Here is an 18108-nt window from a genome sequence, read left to right on the forward strand (position 1 = left end):
AGAAGATATTAGTACTCATGAAGCCTTAGCACAGGTCCCTTAGTGCATTCTGTAGTGAATTCATAAACATCCACTGCTCAAGCACTGAAAAAGGGGGAAGCTCCTTCCCCCGTGAATGTGTTGGCTGTATTTGATGCTCTTAATAAGCCATTCTCAACCAGGGTTCCATGGATCCCTAGAGTTTCTCCAGAGGTTGTTAGGGGTTCCTTGAGCTATGGCTAATTGACCTCCTATCTGATGGTGTCTGCATAGTTATGAGGCCAGCACTACTTAGCCAGCGGTACGATCATTTTTTTAGCCGTGTCTAAGAGGGGCATTCTGACCAACACTGTATGTGTGGCATTCTTGCCACTGGCCACCAACGTAAGGGGCATTTTTCCCCACTGACCACCAATGAATTAGTTTTAGCAGAGGTTCCTCAAGACCTGAAAAGGAAACATATGCCAAATCCGGCCCACCAGGCCTTGTCATGTGGGTCCCGGATCTAACAAATCCCTGCATGCACTCACAGCTGGGACAGATCTCCAAAGAGTGAAAGGATCTCCATGCAAGGCATGGCAGAGCCGCCTACACAGGGAGGTACTAGAGCTGGGCCAGGTAATAGAGAAATGCGAGGAAGCTTTGCGGGGAGTTGGGATTGGGGTTGCACACGCTGCACTCTGTACGTATTGCAGCCCTAAACCATGCATTCTCTAGATAGTGTACCCCTGAACCCTGCAGTCTGTACGCAACTCATTCTTGAACCATGCACCCTGTACGTAATACACTCCTGAACCCTGCACTCTGTATGTAGCGCACCTCAGATCCAACCAGCCCTTTGAGAGCACCCATACTACTGATGTGGCCCATTATGTAATTGAGTTTGACACCCCTGCTCTAGGGCAAAACGGTTAAGAAAGACTGCTCTTAACCAATAAATGTTTCAAAAAGCCTTTCAAATGAGATGAATTACTTTTTTCAAGTGTTCCACAGTATACACCTAATTATTTACTGTCTGGCGAGTGCTTCCTTTGTTTTTATCAGAAAGGTGACAGCCTAGAACCAGAACAGGGTTCACTTATACTATAACTCAACCATGGATCTGCTTCTTTGAAAGAAAAAAAAAAAATCACTTTAGGGTACATCCATCATGATCAACTTTCATTTCTGGTGGTCCAGCACTATCGCACACACATCAGCTGTCTAGTCCAGGTGGAAAGTCGACCAAATAGATGTTCATCTTTTCTAGCAAAAGGCTGCTTGAAGCATTAACATCTACGCATGCTTCTTTATCATTACAGATATGACCAGGGTTAAGATGTGCAGTTGCAACCGATCCTCAAAAGAGACCACTGCTCTGCCGCACCTCCCCCAACCCATGGTGGTGTTTCCTTTTCGTCAGCAAAGTATAATAAGGTGAAAAGGGAGTTTGGCTCCCCTTGGAATGATTGCAACAGGTAGGCGGAGCTGGGAACACAGGTACAGATTATCTCACTATGATAGTCCTTGGGGCAAAAAAGACACCAGTGATCACTGGGGCATGTTTAATCTGTGCTCACATTTGTGGCATACATTAGAAAATGAGCAATGTCGCCCTTTGCCATAGGTACAGTAGATAGGGTAATTCATTTGAGAGACCTATACAAAAGAGGGACCAATGTTTCCCAAAGGGGGTTGAAGAACTCTATGTAATACTTCTGGAAGATTTGTCCCCAACACCATCCACCCCAAAGGATCTCCCCATCTAATGTTCAGAAGACTTGCAGGAAGATGATGGATTTGTGGAAGTGACATGATCCATCCATCTAATTTACAGTACACAGAGTGCTGGGACCCCCTTCCCGAATTATAAGAAAACATTATTACCTCCTCCTTTCTGGGCACACACTCTCCAAGATAACACACCCTCCAGAAGGATTAACACACTGATAGAGCTTTTTCCTGTCCCTATCTCTAGGCTCCATAAAAATGGCCAAAGACCCTCTTGCAATGAGAGCTAAACATAAAAAGCTATTTAAATGTCTTTTCTGTCAACAGGACATTTTTATGAGGGATAAACATTTCAGCTCTGCTATAGTTAAAATACTTATAGCTATAGACGCAAAGTACAGCACTATAATAAATAGCTGCACTACAACAAAATGGCTACTGCCTGAGGACATGTCTTCCTCCTGAACTGGAGACATGTCCTTTCAAATGGCAGACTGTTGCCCTCTAGTGGTGGCTGGAAGAAGCACCTCTCTGTTCATGTCTACTCTGGAGGATTGTCCATCGGTTGGAAATCACTGTATTGCTAATAATAATATAAATCATAATAACACAAGCTATAGGTGGACTGGTCATCATCAAAGCTGACATTTTGTTTTTGTTTTGTTTTGTTTTTTTTGGGGGGGGAGTGGGGGGGTGTACACAGCACCAAACACATTAGTTATGCATAATGGTGTGTACCCCTATACCTGCAGGCGACTGCTTCTGGTGAAGTACCAGATACTGCAGTCTTCTAACGCTGTGAATATTCTGCCCCATCTACATGTATTTTTTATGTTCTGTATTGATCTGTGTTAGTTATACTTTTTCTGTAGTATGCCGACATCTAGTGGGGGTTTCTGGGCCACTGAGACATGTTTACTAATGTGATTTTTGGCATCTTCCTCAGTCCCCCCATCTTTAGTGCTAGCTATAGCCTCACTATTTCTTCCATATTGTCACGTACCTGACTGTGGAGCCCCGGTTGACAAGGGTGGCCTCTTGCGCAATTCCCATCCAAGCACCCCTGGTAGTGGAGACAGGGACTGCTAGGGCAGTGGAAGGGCACAGGTGCCAGGAAACTGGAGCTTGGGGATACAGGAGCTTTTCCAGTGACAGTATAGAGTCATAAGCCATGTTCAGTCCTCCCAGTGGCGGTATAGTCATAAGCTATGTTCAGTCCTCCCAGTGGCAGTATAGAGTCATAAGCCGTGTTCAGTCCTCCCAGTGGCGGTATAGAGTCATAAGCCGTGTTCAGTCCTCCCAGTGGCGGTATAGAGTCATAAGCCATGTTCAGTCCTCCCAGTGGCGGTATAGTCATAAGCTATGTTCAGTCCTCCCAGTGGCGGTATAGTCATAAGCTATGTTCAGTCCTCCCAGTGGCGGTATAGTCATAAGCTATGTTCAGTCCTCCCACTGGCAGTATAGAGTCATAAGCCGTGTTCAGTCCTCCCAGTGGCGGTATAGAGTCATAAGCCGTGTTCAGTCCTCCCAGTGGCGGTATAGAGTCATAAGCCGTGTTCAGTCCTCCCAGTGGCGGTATAGAGTCATAAGCCATGTTCAGTCCTCCCAGTGGCGGTATAGAGTCATAAGCCATGTTCAGTCCTCCCACTGGCAGTATAGAGTCATAAGCTATGTTCAGTCCTCCCAGTGGCAGTATAGAGTCATAAGCTATGTTCAGTCCTCCCAGTGGCGGTATAGAGTCATAAGCCATGTTCAGTCCTCCCAGTGGCGGTATAGAGTCATAAGCCATGTTCAGTCCTCCCAGTGGCGGTATAGAGTCATAAGCCATGTTCAGTCCTCCCAGTGGCAGTATAGAGTCATAAGCTATGTTCAGTCCTCCCAGTGGCAGTATAGAGTCATAAGCTATGTTCAGTCCTCCCACTGGCAGTATAGAGTCATAAGCTATGTTCAGTCCTCCCAGTGGCGGTATAGAGTCATAAGCTATGTTCAGTCCTCCCAGTGGCGGTATAGAGTCATAAGCCATGTTCAGTCCTCCCAGTGGCGGTATAGAGTCATAAGCCATGTTCAGTCCTCCCAGTGGCGGTATAGAGTCATAAGCCATGTTCAGTCCTCCCAGTGGCAGTATAGAGTCATAAGCCGTGTTCAGTCCTCCCACTGGCAGTATAGAGTCATAAGCTATGTTCAGTCCTCCCAGTGGCGGTATAGAGTCATAAGCCATGTTCAGTCCTCCCAGTGGCGGTATAGAGTCATAAGCCATGTTCAGTCCTCCCAGTGGCGGTATAGAGTCATAAGCCGTGTTCAGTCCTCCCAGTGGCGGTATAGAGTCATAAGCCGTGTTCAGTCCTCCCAGTGGCGGTATAGAGTCATAAGCCGTGTTCAGTCCTCCCAGTGGCAGTATAGAGTCATAAGCTATGTTCAGTCCTCCCAGTGGCGGTATAGAGTCATAAGCCATGTTCAGTCCTCCCAGTGGCGGTATAGAGTCATAAGCCGTGTTCAGTCCTCCCAGTGAAGGGAACTCTTAAGGCATCAGCATACCAAGACATTTTGTACAATTTCATGCTCCCAACTTTGTGGGAACAGTTTGGGGACGGCCCCTTCCTGTTCCAACATGACTGTGCACCACTGCACAAAGCAAGGTCCATAAAGACACGGATGGGTGAGTTTGGGGTGGAGGAACTTGACTGGCCTGCACAGAGTCCTGACCTTAACTCGATAGAACACCTTTGGGATGAATTAGAGCAGAGACTGCTAGCCAGGCCTTCTCGTCCAACATCAGTGCCTGACCTCACAAATGCTCTTCTGGAAGAATGGTCAAACATTCCCATAGACACACTCCTAAACCTTGTGGACAGCCCTCCCAGAAGAGTTGAAGACGTTATAGCTGCAAAAGGTGGACCAAATCAATATTGAACCCTACAGACTAAGACGCCATTAAAGTTCATGCGTGTGTGTAAACGCAGGTGTCCCAATACTTTTGGTAATATAGTGTCTGTCAATGCATTTAGTGCACATTATCATGTGATCCACTTTGACAACGCATTCATTTACATTGGCTGCAGAACGCACTGGACCTCAAAAAAAAAAACCCTTTTCAGAACACATTGCACCAAAACACGATACTGCTGTGCCATGCGATTTGTGCCCGAAAAAAAGCGCTGCATTTGCAATCAGCATTTGAGGTGCCATTACCAATACATTGGCGTTCGCATGCAGATCGCAAGTGCAGCATGTTCACCTGAGGTGCAGGAAACCCGCAAGTGACGTGCCTTTTTTCGCAACGCGTTTTGGGGTGAACCAGTCCTTAAAACAGGACAGAGGGAGTTAGCAGCTCCACTCCTACAAATAATAATTGCTCCATCTGCTATTACTTCCAAACACTGATGGGCAGCGGCAGCCGCGGTTAGCCTGTTGTACGAGCTCAGCAGCTGCAACTCTCTGCATCCACCTGTCAGTCCATCCCCAGGAATCCTCCGGAGATTTGCTGCAGCTGAAATATTTTTGCTGTGTGAATAAGGCCTTACAAATCCCATTACATCTCATTTTTGTTCTCAGTGTCCTTTTAGAGAGATTTTGCATTATTTCCTGTCCAGTAGACACAACAGAAATGGGAGGAAATGTCTCCAAAGTGAGGGAAACCACAACACACGACCATGCATCGTGACATGCTACAATGCAGGTGTGTTGCCCTACTGCATTGGTTGCCATTCAAAATGAATTGCACCACAATGCAGTAGTTACTTGCATTACTGCAAGGAGATTTACTAAAACTGGAGTGTGCACAAGCTGGTGTAGCTCTGCATAGTAACCAATCAGCTTCCAGGTTTTGTTGTCAAAGCTTAACTGAACAAGCTGAAGTTTGAAGCCTACCATGCACAACTGCACCGGATTCTGAGCGCTCCAGTTTTGGTAAATCTCCCCCACTGTGTGTTGTGGTAATTCGCTCATCGCCCACGTCACCACACAGAAGAGTAAATGGACTGTAAACTTATTTTTTTTTTTTAAATGCAAACAGTGTAAGTAAATTCATTTGACCTGATATTAGCCTCTTGCAGAGCAGGGAAGGCGTGTAAGGAAAAGAAGAGCAAAAGGAGCCAATCAGTTCATGTGTTGATAAGCATGCTGATAGGGGGAGAGAGCAGAGGTACAGATTATTCATTGTGCTGCTTCTCCAGGCTGGAGAGGATCCTGGAAGACCTGGGCTCAGGGAAAGTTGGCTAAATAATGTTGGCCTTTAGACCGAGGACATCTAGTGGTTAAAAAAAAAAAAAAAAAAAGAAATGCAGGGAAAAAAAAAATCAATAGATGGAAGTTGAATATTGCAGCAAAAACTATTGTTTTTTTTGTGTATCGTTCAATAGGCTATTAACCACTTAACGCAAACCGCCATCATTGTACGTTGGTACTTTGACGCTAAGTACCGTTGTATGGCAGCAGCTGGCTGCCATAACCCCCAGTATTTTCAACAATGGCGGGCGGTTCTCTTTAACCACTTCAATACCGGGCATTTTCACCCACTTCCTGCCCAAGCCATTTTTCAGCTTTCAGCTGTCGCACTTTGAACGACAATTGCGCGGTCATGCAACTATGTACCCATATGAAATTGTTTTCTTTTTTTCCCCACAAATAGAGCTTTCTTTTGGTGGTATTTGATCACCTCTGCGGTTTTTATTTTTTGCGCTATAAACAAAAGAAGACTGACAAGTTTGAAAAAAAAAAAAAAAAAACACAATATTTTTTACTTTTTGCGATAATAAATATCCAATTTTTTTTTTTCTTTAAAACAAATTTTTTCCTCAGTTTAGGCCGATATGTATTCTTCTACATATTTTTGGTAAAAAAAAAAAAAAAAAATATCACAATAAGCGTATATTGATTGGTTTGCGCAAAAGTTATAGTGTCTAAAAAATAGGGGATAGATTTATAACATTTTTATTTATTTATTTTTTTACTAGTAATGGCGGCGATCTGCGATTTTTATCGTGACTGTGATATTGCGGCGGACACATCGGACACTTTTGACACATTTTTGGGACCATTCACATTTATACAGCAATCCGTGCTATAAAAATGCATTGATCACTGTATAAATGTGACTGGCAGGGAAGGGGTTAACACTAGGTGGTGATCGAGGGGTTATCTGTGTTGCTAGGGAGTGTTTCTAACTGAAGGGGGAGGGGACTCACTAGGGGAGGAGACCGATCGGTGTTCCTTTGTACTGGGAACACACCATCGGTCTCCTCTCCTCTGACAGGACCGTGGATCTGTGTGTTTACACACACAGATCCACGGTCTTGCTGTGTTACTGGCAATCGCGGGTGCCCGGCGGACATTGCGACCACCGGGCACGCGCACCGGGTGCCCAGTGACACAGCGGGCGCGCACCCCCTGGTGGGCCGGAAAAGCGAGGCCGTCATATGACGCCCGCCCGCAACGAGAGCTGCGCTGCCTGGCCGTCAATTGACAGCCGGCGGTCAGCAAGCAGTTAAGATAAAAGTGGTCTTTGTGGCGGATTCGCCACAAGATCACTTTTAAATCCCTCCGTGCTCTGGTTGTCTCCACCGCTTACAGGAGCCGTCAGTAGTGGCAGAAACGATCGCGTCCTCTCTCCTGACAGGCCTGGAGCTGAGTGAGGCAAAGATGGCCTCCACTTGGCTCCAAAACATTGGATGGCAGAAGCGACGTTAAACGTCACTTCCGCCCAATGGTCTTAAAAAGGGGAAAAAATGTTCTATTGCATTTTAGTGTAAATGTGAGATCTGAGGTCTTTTTGACCCCAGATCTCACATTAAAGAGGTCCTGTCATGCTTTTTTTCTATTACAAGGGATGTTTACATTCATTGTAATAGGAATAAAAGTGACCCTTTTTTTTTTTTAAAGGACAGTGTAAAAATTAAAAAAAAAAAGAGAGTAAAATAAAATAAGAAAAAAAAAAAAAAAAAAAAACGTAACGTGCCCTTGTCACGCCGAACTCGCGCGCAGAAGCGAACGCATACGTAAGTCGCTCCCGCATATGAAAACTGTGTTCAAACCACACATATGAGGTATCGCCACGATAGAGTGAAAGCAATAATTCTAGCACTAGACCTCCTCTGTAACTCAAAACTGGTAATCTGTAGAAATTTTTAAATGTCGCCTATGGAGATTTTTAATGGTCAAAGTTTGCTGCCATTCCATGAGCGGGCGCAATTTTGAAGCGTGACATGTTGGGTATCAATTTACTCGGTGTAACATTATCGTTCACCATACAAAAAAAAAAATTGGGCCAACTTTACTGTTGTATTATTTTTTTTTTCCAGTCCAAAGTGTATTCTGTCCAAAAAAAAATTGCGCTTGTAAGACCACTGCGCAAATACGGTGTGTGTGTGCGTATGTGTATATATATATAAATAAATTTTCCATTTATTATGTTTGGGGGTTCTGAATAATTTTCTAGCAAAAAAAAACTTTTAAACAATAAGTGTCAAAAAAGAGGATCGGTCCTTAAGGTCCCTTTCACACTGGGGCGGTGTGTGCGTTGGCAGTAAAGCGCCGATATTTTTAGCTGCGCTTTACCGTCAATTTTGCGGCGCTATTTGGCCGCTAGCGGGGCACTTTTACCCCCTGCTAGCGGCAGAGAAAGGGTTAAAAACCAGTCACGAAAGGGTTAAAACCACCGGAAAGCGCTGCTGCAGCAGCGTTGTGCTGGCGGTATAGCTGCGCTGCCCCATTGATTTCAATGGGCAGGAGCGGTGCTCCTTCACCGCTCCAAAGATGCTGCTAGCAGGACTTTTTTTACCATCCTGCCAGCGCACCGCTCCAGTGTGAGAGCCCTCGGGGCTTTCACACTGGAGACACAGCAGTGGCTCCTTCAAGGTGCTTTGTAGGCACTATTTTTAGCGCTGTAGCGCCTGCAAAGTGCCCCAGTGTGAAAGGGGTCTTAGTGGTTAATTTGTATCTTGTTATTAAGCAATCGGGCCCCCTGAATGCTTCCACCTGATAAGTGAACAGCAAAGCTAAATGTAGAAAAAATAAAAATACCTGCATGTCCCGGGCGATACGAATTGTGCATCCTTGTGACAATGAATGAAATGACAAAAGCCCAGGTGCCAGGACGTAAATTTCTAGTCCCCATGGCAACCTGGGATTTGTCAAGCCCTGCTCTAACGTCACACCCAAAGCAAACCGATAATAAAAAGCAGAGATTGTACATTACGAATAAAGATAAAATTCTGCATTTTTAGAAAGGCCATGAATTTATTAGGTTGACATCATAATGACATTTTCAAAAGATAACAAAAATCTTGGAGATGGACAGTATGCACATAGGTTTTTTACCATCACATAAATGAAAATCATAATAAAAAAAAAAAAAAACATCAGAAATTGATAAACTATATGGTGAAAAGTGTGTGTGGACCAATACACCCATCTATAAGCCAAAAGTATGTGACCACCCCTCCAAGTTATTGAGGTCATGCGTTTGTCGTGAAGGGTACTGCTAAAGAGTACATAAACCCATTTCATATTCCTGATATGTGCCTGCTGTACCATGTACTATTAAAAAGTATTCTGTTCTCTTTGTATTGCTCCATGGTGTTTCTGACAGTCCCTCTGCTTTCCTATTAAAAACTGACCACACCAGGCATGAAAGAACAGCATGGTCAGTTCTCTAGCTGTGCTGGGAACTCAGCCTGCTCTCCTCAGACTCATCCTGACATGCCCCGCCCTGCACAGCCATTCACTGGAAAGCTCAGTGTGCTGTAATTTCCCCTCCACCAGCTCTCTATGCAGAGGGAATGTGATCACTTATAAAAAAAAAAATATTATAAATACCTTTTTTTTTGGTATCTATACAGAAATGTGCTGCCTTTCATTTCTATTTTAAGCTGAATGGGTTGTTTCACAAGGTTTAGACAATTATGCGCTTCCAACCACGTGGCAACAGTTTGGGGAAGGTTCTTTTCTGTTCCAGCATGACTGTGCCCCTGTGTACAAAGAAAGCTCCATAAAGGATCCCTGATTAGTTTGGTGGGGTGGAATTTGAGGGGTCTGCACAGAACCCTCACCTTAAAGGGTAACTCCACTTACATGCAATTGTGGCACAAGTCATATTGTAATTGAATGTTATTAAAAATGACCTTTCCTTTTCAATCTGCAGCGCTGTCATTTTCTGTAAATTGAAATGCAATATGGCTACCTGGAGGTGTACTGCACACAGAATGTGTACAGAACACCCCCAGGAAAACATTTCCTGCTTGTGTGATTGGCTCACTGATTTCCCCAGAAGTCTGAACTAAGATACAAGTCAGAATTTTGGCATCCTCTGCAACAAAAATGTCATTTTTGGCAAGATACTCTCAATAGGAAATAATGTCTAAAAGGGATGCAGACCCAGCAACTTTCCTCATTGGAGCCCTAATAATGCAACAGCTGGGTTGATAATTAGGAAACCACTCCCATTAGACTCACTTAGCACAGAGGAACAAACAGGGGATTTCTTCAGAATACCAAAAGTAAGGAATCTGCATTAAAGGTTGTTAAAATCTTTGCAATGTACATAGATCACCCAGAGGGGAATGTTTTTTTTTCTCAACAAAAGTGGAGTTACTCTTTAAGGCTCGGTTCACATTGCCACTACTTGGGATCCAACGTGTGAGACCCCAAGTCGTGTGACATGTGAAATCCCATGTTAGTCAATGATGGCTGTCTTAATTAGTACTGAAGTCGCTCCAACTTTAGAAAAGGTTCTTGTACTACTTCAAGGCGACTTCTTTTCCAATAATTTTTATTATGGTTATAAACTGTATAGATAAAAAAAAACATGCAATACAGTATAGAAAAGTACCAGTACATGATAACATTAGTGACATACACCCTTGGTCACTAAGGAACCGGTATAACGTAATTGTGGGCTATGACTATAATTCCTATAGTGATGCGATTTGGATCCGACATGTCAGGAAGATTACCCAGGCATACCCGAAGGTCGCATCAAAGTAGTAATCAAGTCGCCAGCAAATTGCCAGGTCGTCTGGCAAAGTCGCACCATAGTTCACGTGACTTTCAGGTCACAGTAATGTGAACCAAGATTAACCCTACTGAACACTTTTAGGATGAACTGAAGTGCAGAGTGCGAGCCTGGTTTTCATCAAACATCAGTACCTGATCTCACTAAATGTTCTTCTGGCTAAATGGGTTCAAATCCCAACAGGCACCCAGCAGAATCTTGTAACAGCCTCCACTTTTCTGGGAAGACTTTCCACATCAGCAGATGGGCAACTTCATATTAATGTCCATGTTTTTTTTTAAGGGGATGGTCAACATGCTCATGTAGGTGTGATGGTTAGGTGTCCACACATTGTATTTCAGCTATTGTCAGATGCTGCTCTGATAAATTCCTCACTATTTTCTTATTCCTCTTGCCTGACGAAATTTCCAGCCTGACCACCTCACAACATGTCCCTCTTCCTTTTGCATTCTCCATAATATAAACTGAAAATGTTAAAAGAAGACTAAAGCCAGCTTGCTATGGATGTTATTGGGAAGTGTGTGTGTGTGTGTGTGTGTGTGTGTGTGTGTGTGGGGGGGGGGGGGGGTAGATGTGAAAGCAGGTCCAAACGTAATTTTCCCCACGCGACACTCCTGAAAATGGCTGTAGTAATGCTGGGTGCTGTAATGACCATTGGCTGGAAACCGTAGATGATCAGAGTGTAGAAATGTCATCAGCACACCAAGGATTCCCCAAAAGGGCCCAAAGCTTTATTCACATGGTCACACGATACACATATGCCGAATGTGTACCATGTGAATAAAGCTTTGGACCCTTTTGAGGAATCCTTGGTGTGCTGATGACATTTCTACACTCAGATGTGGAAGCAAATCTCACAGTAACGTCTCCTGATTTGAATGGGTTTACCTGGTCTGGCCATGGGCTAGGAAGGCAAAGAATCCACGTGTTTGTGCCCTCTAGGAGTTGGTTGCCCCAGGCGTGCTCTTAGTATCACTTGGGTGTGGGAACAAGCACATGGCCATGTTACTAAAGCTTTTTCTGCACTGAGCCTCTTTAGGCTAGGCCTTTTGGCTAAGTTAGGGGCAATTTAGTTTACCCGCCCTCAGGGCCTAACCTATGCAAGGGCACTTATTTTAATTTTTCTTCACATTTGTCACTGCACTTTTGTCTGTGTTTCTTTTTCTCACTATAATGGAGGGTGTGGGTCCTCAGGCCTATCTTGGAATTTGGGGGGAGGAGGTGTGGCTATTAGGTTCCTTCCTGCCCTGAACTGAAGAGTCTCTCTTCGGGGGAGCCCCTTACCTAGTACTCTTTGGTCAGCCTCAGCTGACCTTGAGGTGAGGGGTTGGCCAGGACTTTTGGCTAGGTGGCCCAAGTTGAGCCGTGTGGCCTCGGGGGGGGGGGGGGAGGTCCTACTCCTTAGGGGTGGCTGGACAAGTAACACACCCTTACAGTGGTTGAAAACCCTTACATACACCCAGTGAAGTGACTGGCCTCAGGCAATACACAGAGATTAAACAAATCCTTCCTGTTCAGCAGCCAGAAACAGAGAGAGGAAGCCCTTCCAAAGGTATTAGGACTCCCTCCAATGTGGCAGTGCTAAGTGCCTGAACTACTAATCACTGGTATGTCACATGCTCCTCCATATCTGGAAGTACCAAACAAAGCAGTGGTGGAACTAAAGGGAGGCGAGGATGTAAACCTGTTGGAGCCACCTGTATAATAAAATTCTGCATTAGCTAAGAAGGAATAAGCATCTTTTCTTTTGATAAGAAAATAGAGAGTAAGCTCCACTGAGCAGAGACCTCTTTACCTCATTTTTCTCTTGTTTCCGTCTAGTGTTTGTAATTCACACACTTTCAATACCTATTGTAAAGCACTGCATCGAATGTCAGCACTTAAAACAAACAAACAAAAAAAAAAAAAACAGATCTAGCTGAATTATGTAGGATTACAATAAACTACAGTATCCACTGCCTAGAAAGCAAATAGGAAATCAATTCCTGTTATATTTATTGGCCTGCCCTAATGAGACTACTGCCTACCAACATGCAGCTGAAAGCACAAAGGTAAGAGGGCAATTTCAGCATGGGTAATAACATGAAACATAGACAAAGATCTGCCTGTACTCAGGTGTCACATTCCGATATGGATGCTTCTTGTCCCCCGTGAGAGCTGAGATGCGTCATCAGGTAAGATTTTTTTGAAAAGCGTTTGCCACATTCGGAACATGAATATGGGTGATGGCCTGTGTGGACTCTTGCATGGCTGGCTAAGTTGGATCTACTGGTAAAGCCTCTCCCGCACTCGGTGCAGGAATACGGGCGTTCGCCGGTGTGGATCCTCTCGTGTTCCGTGAGACAAAACCGCACAGCGAAACACTTCCCGCATTCCGAACAGGAATATGGCTTCTCCCCTGTGTGAAACCTCTTGTGTCTTATCAGGTGATCACTCCGGAAAAAGCATTTCCCACATTCAAGACAGGCGTATGGCTTCTCACCTGTGTGGGATCTCTGATGTAGGACAAGATACTGGCTCTGCGAGAAAGACTTCCCGCATACAGGACAGGAGTAAGGCTTCACTCCTGAGTGTGCTTTCTGGTGCCTATTAAGCAGCGCTCTCTGGCTATAACATTTCCCGCACTCGGGGCACGCGTACGGCTTCTCCACTTTGTGACATTTCCGGTGTATAACCAGTTCTATCCTCTCAGGAAAAGACTGGCCGCAGTCGGAACACACATAGGTTTTAGACCCTTTGTGACGATTGATGGACTCGGGGAGATCAGGTAATCTCCTGGAAAATGTAGAGGAATCAGATGACGGATCTGCGCTGTGAAGTGCTGGATGATCCAAATTTTCTTTGGAGGAACTAGGCGTGATACCATCATCTTCGGTTTCACCACCTGGAGAGATAATAAAACATTGGTCAATCATGGTAATCACATAATTTTTATACCGACCAACACCAGAAATGACTGCCGGACACATGGCTACAGCACCTGTGTTGCAAGTAGGTGTGTCCATAAAAGCGACTCAGCCGCAAGTCTAAACAAGGCCTAAGGTCGGGATTCACCCAGATGTCTGAACCTGCCACTCCACAGTCCATCGCTCCAGTGAGCGCTGGAGGGGCAAAGCAGAGAGCTGGTGACTAGTAGTCACCGTTCTCTGCTCAGTGAAAACCGAGAACTGGGTGATCAGCAGTCATGTGATCTCAGTTTTAGAGTCAACAGGGGACAGCTGGTGCTGCAGTCATATAGGTGAGTATGTAGGTTTGTTTTTTGATATCCCACACTTCTTTAATTTTTAGTTAAAGCCTAGCGTGACTCAGGGTCAGGTCTTTACGGATGATATTCTGTTACTGACCCTGCTTCATTTCCTGACCTGCATTTCAATTTTCCTGCACTGACTTCTGCCAAGCTTGCATTTGATAGTGAACCCGTCTCCAATTTGGTATATTTGCTGTCTGCCTACTAAGAACTCAGGCTTACTCTGTGATCCAGCTCCTGTCTTCATCTTTTGTCTTTTTTTTTTTTGTTGACTGGACTCTGCATACTCTTCCTACCTATGACCTTGCTTCCATATGCTACATGGTCTATCATTGACTCCAGTCTACCCTGCTATGACGGTTCTACTGTTGAACCAGGATAGTGCCTTAACCTTCTTGACTGTCTGCTGACTTCAACAGCCACGTCCTAAACAAGTGCCTACGCCTCACTGCTGACCCTGTTTCTTCTATTCCCCAAAAGCAACTCTCTGCAGCATTCGTACCCCTCCTGTACCTCAAAGCTATGCTGTTAAACCATCAAGAATCTTTTGGCTGGAGAAGCAAAAGAGGTTTCTTCAGCTTGTTCTCCTGCCAGCTACATTAACAAGGAGGTTTGCTCTGGAAAAAGAAAAGTAAACAGCTACAAATTCCGTATCTGCTGACATTTAATAAGAAAAAAAACACACACTGTTCCTCAAGCGCTAAAACATGTGGATCCGAAAAAGTAGTGTAAGATGACCAAGGGAAATGGAACTCATCCCAGGACCAGTGCAGCTGACCAATAATGGAAAAATATGGCATAAACAAAACAACCGGGTGGACAGCGCTCAATGGACTGGATGGCGTAAGTTGGAGGTGTGCCTGCAGAGTGGTGTGAGCCATCCAGGAGAGGAGGCTGAAGAGGCTGTCAAAGCTCATGTGCACAAAACACTTTGTCAGGGCAACAGATGAGCCTTTGTTCCACGCTGGTAACGGGCTTCCACCTTCCTGGAACCGTGCAGTCGCATCATCCAGGTGCGCCGACCCCTTGGCTTGGCTTCCCTGGCGGCTCACAGCCACATTTCTCCACGGAGAGGCATGATTCTTCAGCCTCCTCTCCCAGACGGCTCCCACCACTCTGCAGCGACTAGCAGGCACACCTCCAACTCACGCCTGCGCTTCACGGTCCCCCGTTTATCCTTCCCCCCAGCCAGGCTTCCACTTGTACACCATGGACACTGGCGCCTCTCCATGCCACATTGGCTAGTCTGCAGAAGGATGTTAACCCCTCAATGATCACGGGAACAAGTGTGGTATGGTTTCCACTTTCAATCTAATTCATTTTATCTCACGCTTTTAACTATTAGTTTTGCTCTTTGAGGAATAAACACTTGAGCGCTGTCCATCTGGTTGTTGTTGACTTTTAATAAAATGAGACTTACCTGTTCGGGGATCCAGCGCCGTCCTCACCCAGCCTAGTTCTTCACTAGCCTTTGGGTTCCTGACGCCGTCATCCTAACTGTGGGCAGCCAGCTGTCCACTGCGCAAGCGTGAATGGTTCTGCAAATCTTCTGGGACCTGTGACATGTCCCAGAAGACTGCGGGGAGAGAGGGGTGAGGGTTGGTAATGCAAGCACAAGTGGAAGAAGAAAGAAGAACATGCCAAATGTGGCAGGGGAGGAGGATTTAAAGAAGAACTCCATTTTTCCACACACTTCACCAAGCTAGCCCAAATGAACTATGTCCCTCACAAACTTGTGAGGCCGTTGGATGTGCCGTATAAATTGTATGTAGCAGCGGCTACATACAGAACTGTGTTCTGGGTTCAAGCCAAGACTCACTGTCTCATACCTGGAACACAGAAGTCTACCTCAACGCCACTCAGAGCAAGCAATGTATGCTATCAATGAATACAAAGCTTCTTCTGATTGGCTAAGTCAAAGCTTGTACATCATCAGCCCGCCTCTCTGACTCAGGCAATCAGAGGAAGGTCCAAACGCTTTAAAATTATACATTACCTGGTGGCACTGTAAAACCTGTTCCAGAAATCAGTATATCATGGGGTGCATATTCATTGGTTTTCCTTAGCAAGAAGCGCAGGGACTACAGCAGCGACAGAACAACAAGAATCTGGAACTGTACTTTCTTTATTTATTACTCACCTGTGCTGATCACTGGAGACGTATTCTCCTCCTTAATCTTTACATGTACTTCTTCCTCCTCCTCCTCCTCCTCATCTTCCTCTATTTCGTCATTTGTTACTAGAGTGTCACAAGCTGAACGATGGACAGCAAAATGCGACTGATCAGAAAAACTCCCACCATGTGGATCAGGTGACAGATTGGCAAAACGAAGTACTGAACTGACATTTGGAATTATGGGGTTTTCTTCTATGGCGTCTATAGGAAAATCATCATCATTACTTGCACCAGGTAGGGGGATCAGAGGACGCTTCTGTGTGGCACATGGTTTATATCTCCCATCTGGAGGAAATGAGAACAGTTTAACTGTTTTACAGATCCATAAAATGTATAAAGAAATTTACAGTCAATTTTCACTACAATAATTCTAATTATAGATAACAGGTAAGCAGGATGCATCATATGGTGGCAGATGACAATCTGTAACTCTTCAGTAATTGATGTGTATTACTTACCTGTGCTGATCTCCAATGGAACATCCTCCTCTTTAATCCTTAAATCTCCTTCTTTGTCCTCAACTCTGACCTCTGTCTGAGTGGCTCGGGTGCCTGTGAATAAAGTTGAGAGTAAAGTCCCCTGTACTGAGATGTATGAGAGACCCCAGAGTCCGGTCACATCTCTGCCAGAGTCTAAAAGAGGCTACTGTGTCCTTACACCTAGGAAGGTCTTTCTACACCGAAATCTTCCTTTACTGTACTGCTACACTTAGTCTGCTGCTCTTGGCTTCCATTGACATCTACAGGAATCTAGCTACTGTGGAACCCAGCTTGGCCTTCCTGTTTCTGGAGGAGCTTAGAGATTGACGGACCAGCGTGAGGTTGACTAATTACCATGTTACCACAGGCCCAGATGCTGGAAATCCTTTGTGGAAGCGTGTCCTGCTGTGAAAGGATTCACCTCCAGAGGCTGAAATTCACTATGTTACCAAAAGTATTGGGACATCTGACTTTACGTGAACTTTGATGGCATCCCAGTCTTAGTCCGTAGGGTTCATTATTGAGTTGGCCCACCCTTTGCAGCTATAACAGCTTCAACTCTTCTGAGAGTGTGTCTATGGGAATGTTTGATCATTGTTCCAGAAATGCATTTGTGAGGTCAGGCACTGATGTTGGACGAGAAGGCCTGGCTCGCAGCGTCCGCTTTAATTCATCCCAAAGGTGTTCTATCAGGTTGAAGTCAGAACTCTGTGCAGGCCAGTCAAGTTCCTCCACCCCAAACTCACTCATCCATGTCTATATGGACCTTGCCTTGTGCACTGGTCCAAATCATTTGGTGGAGGGGGATTATGGTGTGGGGTTGTTTTTCAGGGGTTGGGCTTGACCCCTTAGTTCCAATGAAGGGAACTCTTAAGGCATCAGCATACCAGGACATTTAGGACAATTTAATGCTCCCAACAGTTTGGAGATGGCTCCTTCCTGTTCCAACATGACTGCGCACCAGTGCACAAAGCAAGGTCCATAAAGACATGGACGAGCAAGTTTGGGGTGGAGGAACTTGACTGACCTGCACAGAGTCCTGACCAAGGCAAGTGGTTAAATAAATGTTTTTAATAAACACTCTGTCCATAAGTTAAGAATATTATCTAGCAGCAGAAACTTTGACATAAGAGCTACATCAGTAACCTAGTCTCAAAATACCAACCTAATCATTCTCCTCATTCCTCCCAAGACTTCCTGCTTTCTAGCTCTCGTCACCTTCTCCCATGCTCTCCTCCAGGACTTTTCCCAAGCCTCTCCTATCCTATGGAACTCCCTACACCAATCTGTCCAACTATCTCCTACTCTGTTTGCTTTTAGACATTTCCTGAAAACCCTCCTCTTCAGAGAAGCCTATTCTGCCCCTACCTAACAACTGTGCTATTCTTTTCTCCATAAGCTTATCCCCCCACAGCTATTACCTTTTGTGTCACTTGACCCTCCCTCTTAGATAGCAAGCTCTAACGAGCAAGGCCCCCTGATTCCTCCTGTATTTAATTGTTTTGTAACT

The 18108-nt window shown here is 45.0% G+C and overlaps 1 protein-coding gene across 1 annotated transcript in view; it reads right to left on the bottom strand.

The window, feature by feature from the left end:
* Positions 1–18108, bottom strand: part of LOC141106746 (uncharacterized) — a 92717-nt gene that overhangs the window by 63745 nt on the left and 10864 nt on the right. The window contains 4 exon segments of the mRNA XM_073597674.1: positions 3143–4206; positions 12813–13580; positions 16084–16404; positions 16578–16670. Coding sequence (XP_073453775.1) covers positions 3143–4206; positions 12813–13580; positions 16084–16404; positions 16578–16670 — 2246 coding nt within the window.

Source organism: Aquarana catesbeiana, linkage group LG08, assembly GCF_042186555.1.
Source record: "Aquarana catesbeiana isolate 2022-GZ linkage group LG08, ASM4218655v1, whole genome shotgun sequence".
Classification (NCBI taxonomy): Eukaryota; Metazoa; Chordata; class Amphibia; order Anura; family Ranidae; genus Aquarana; species Aquarana catesbeiana.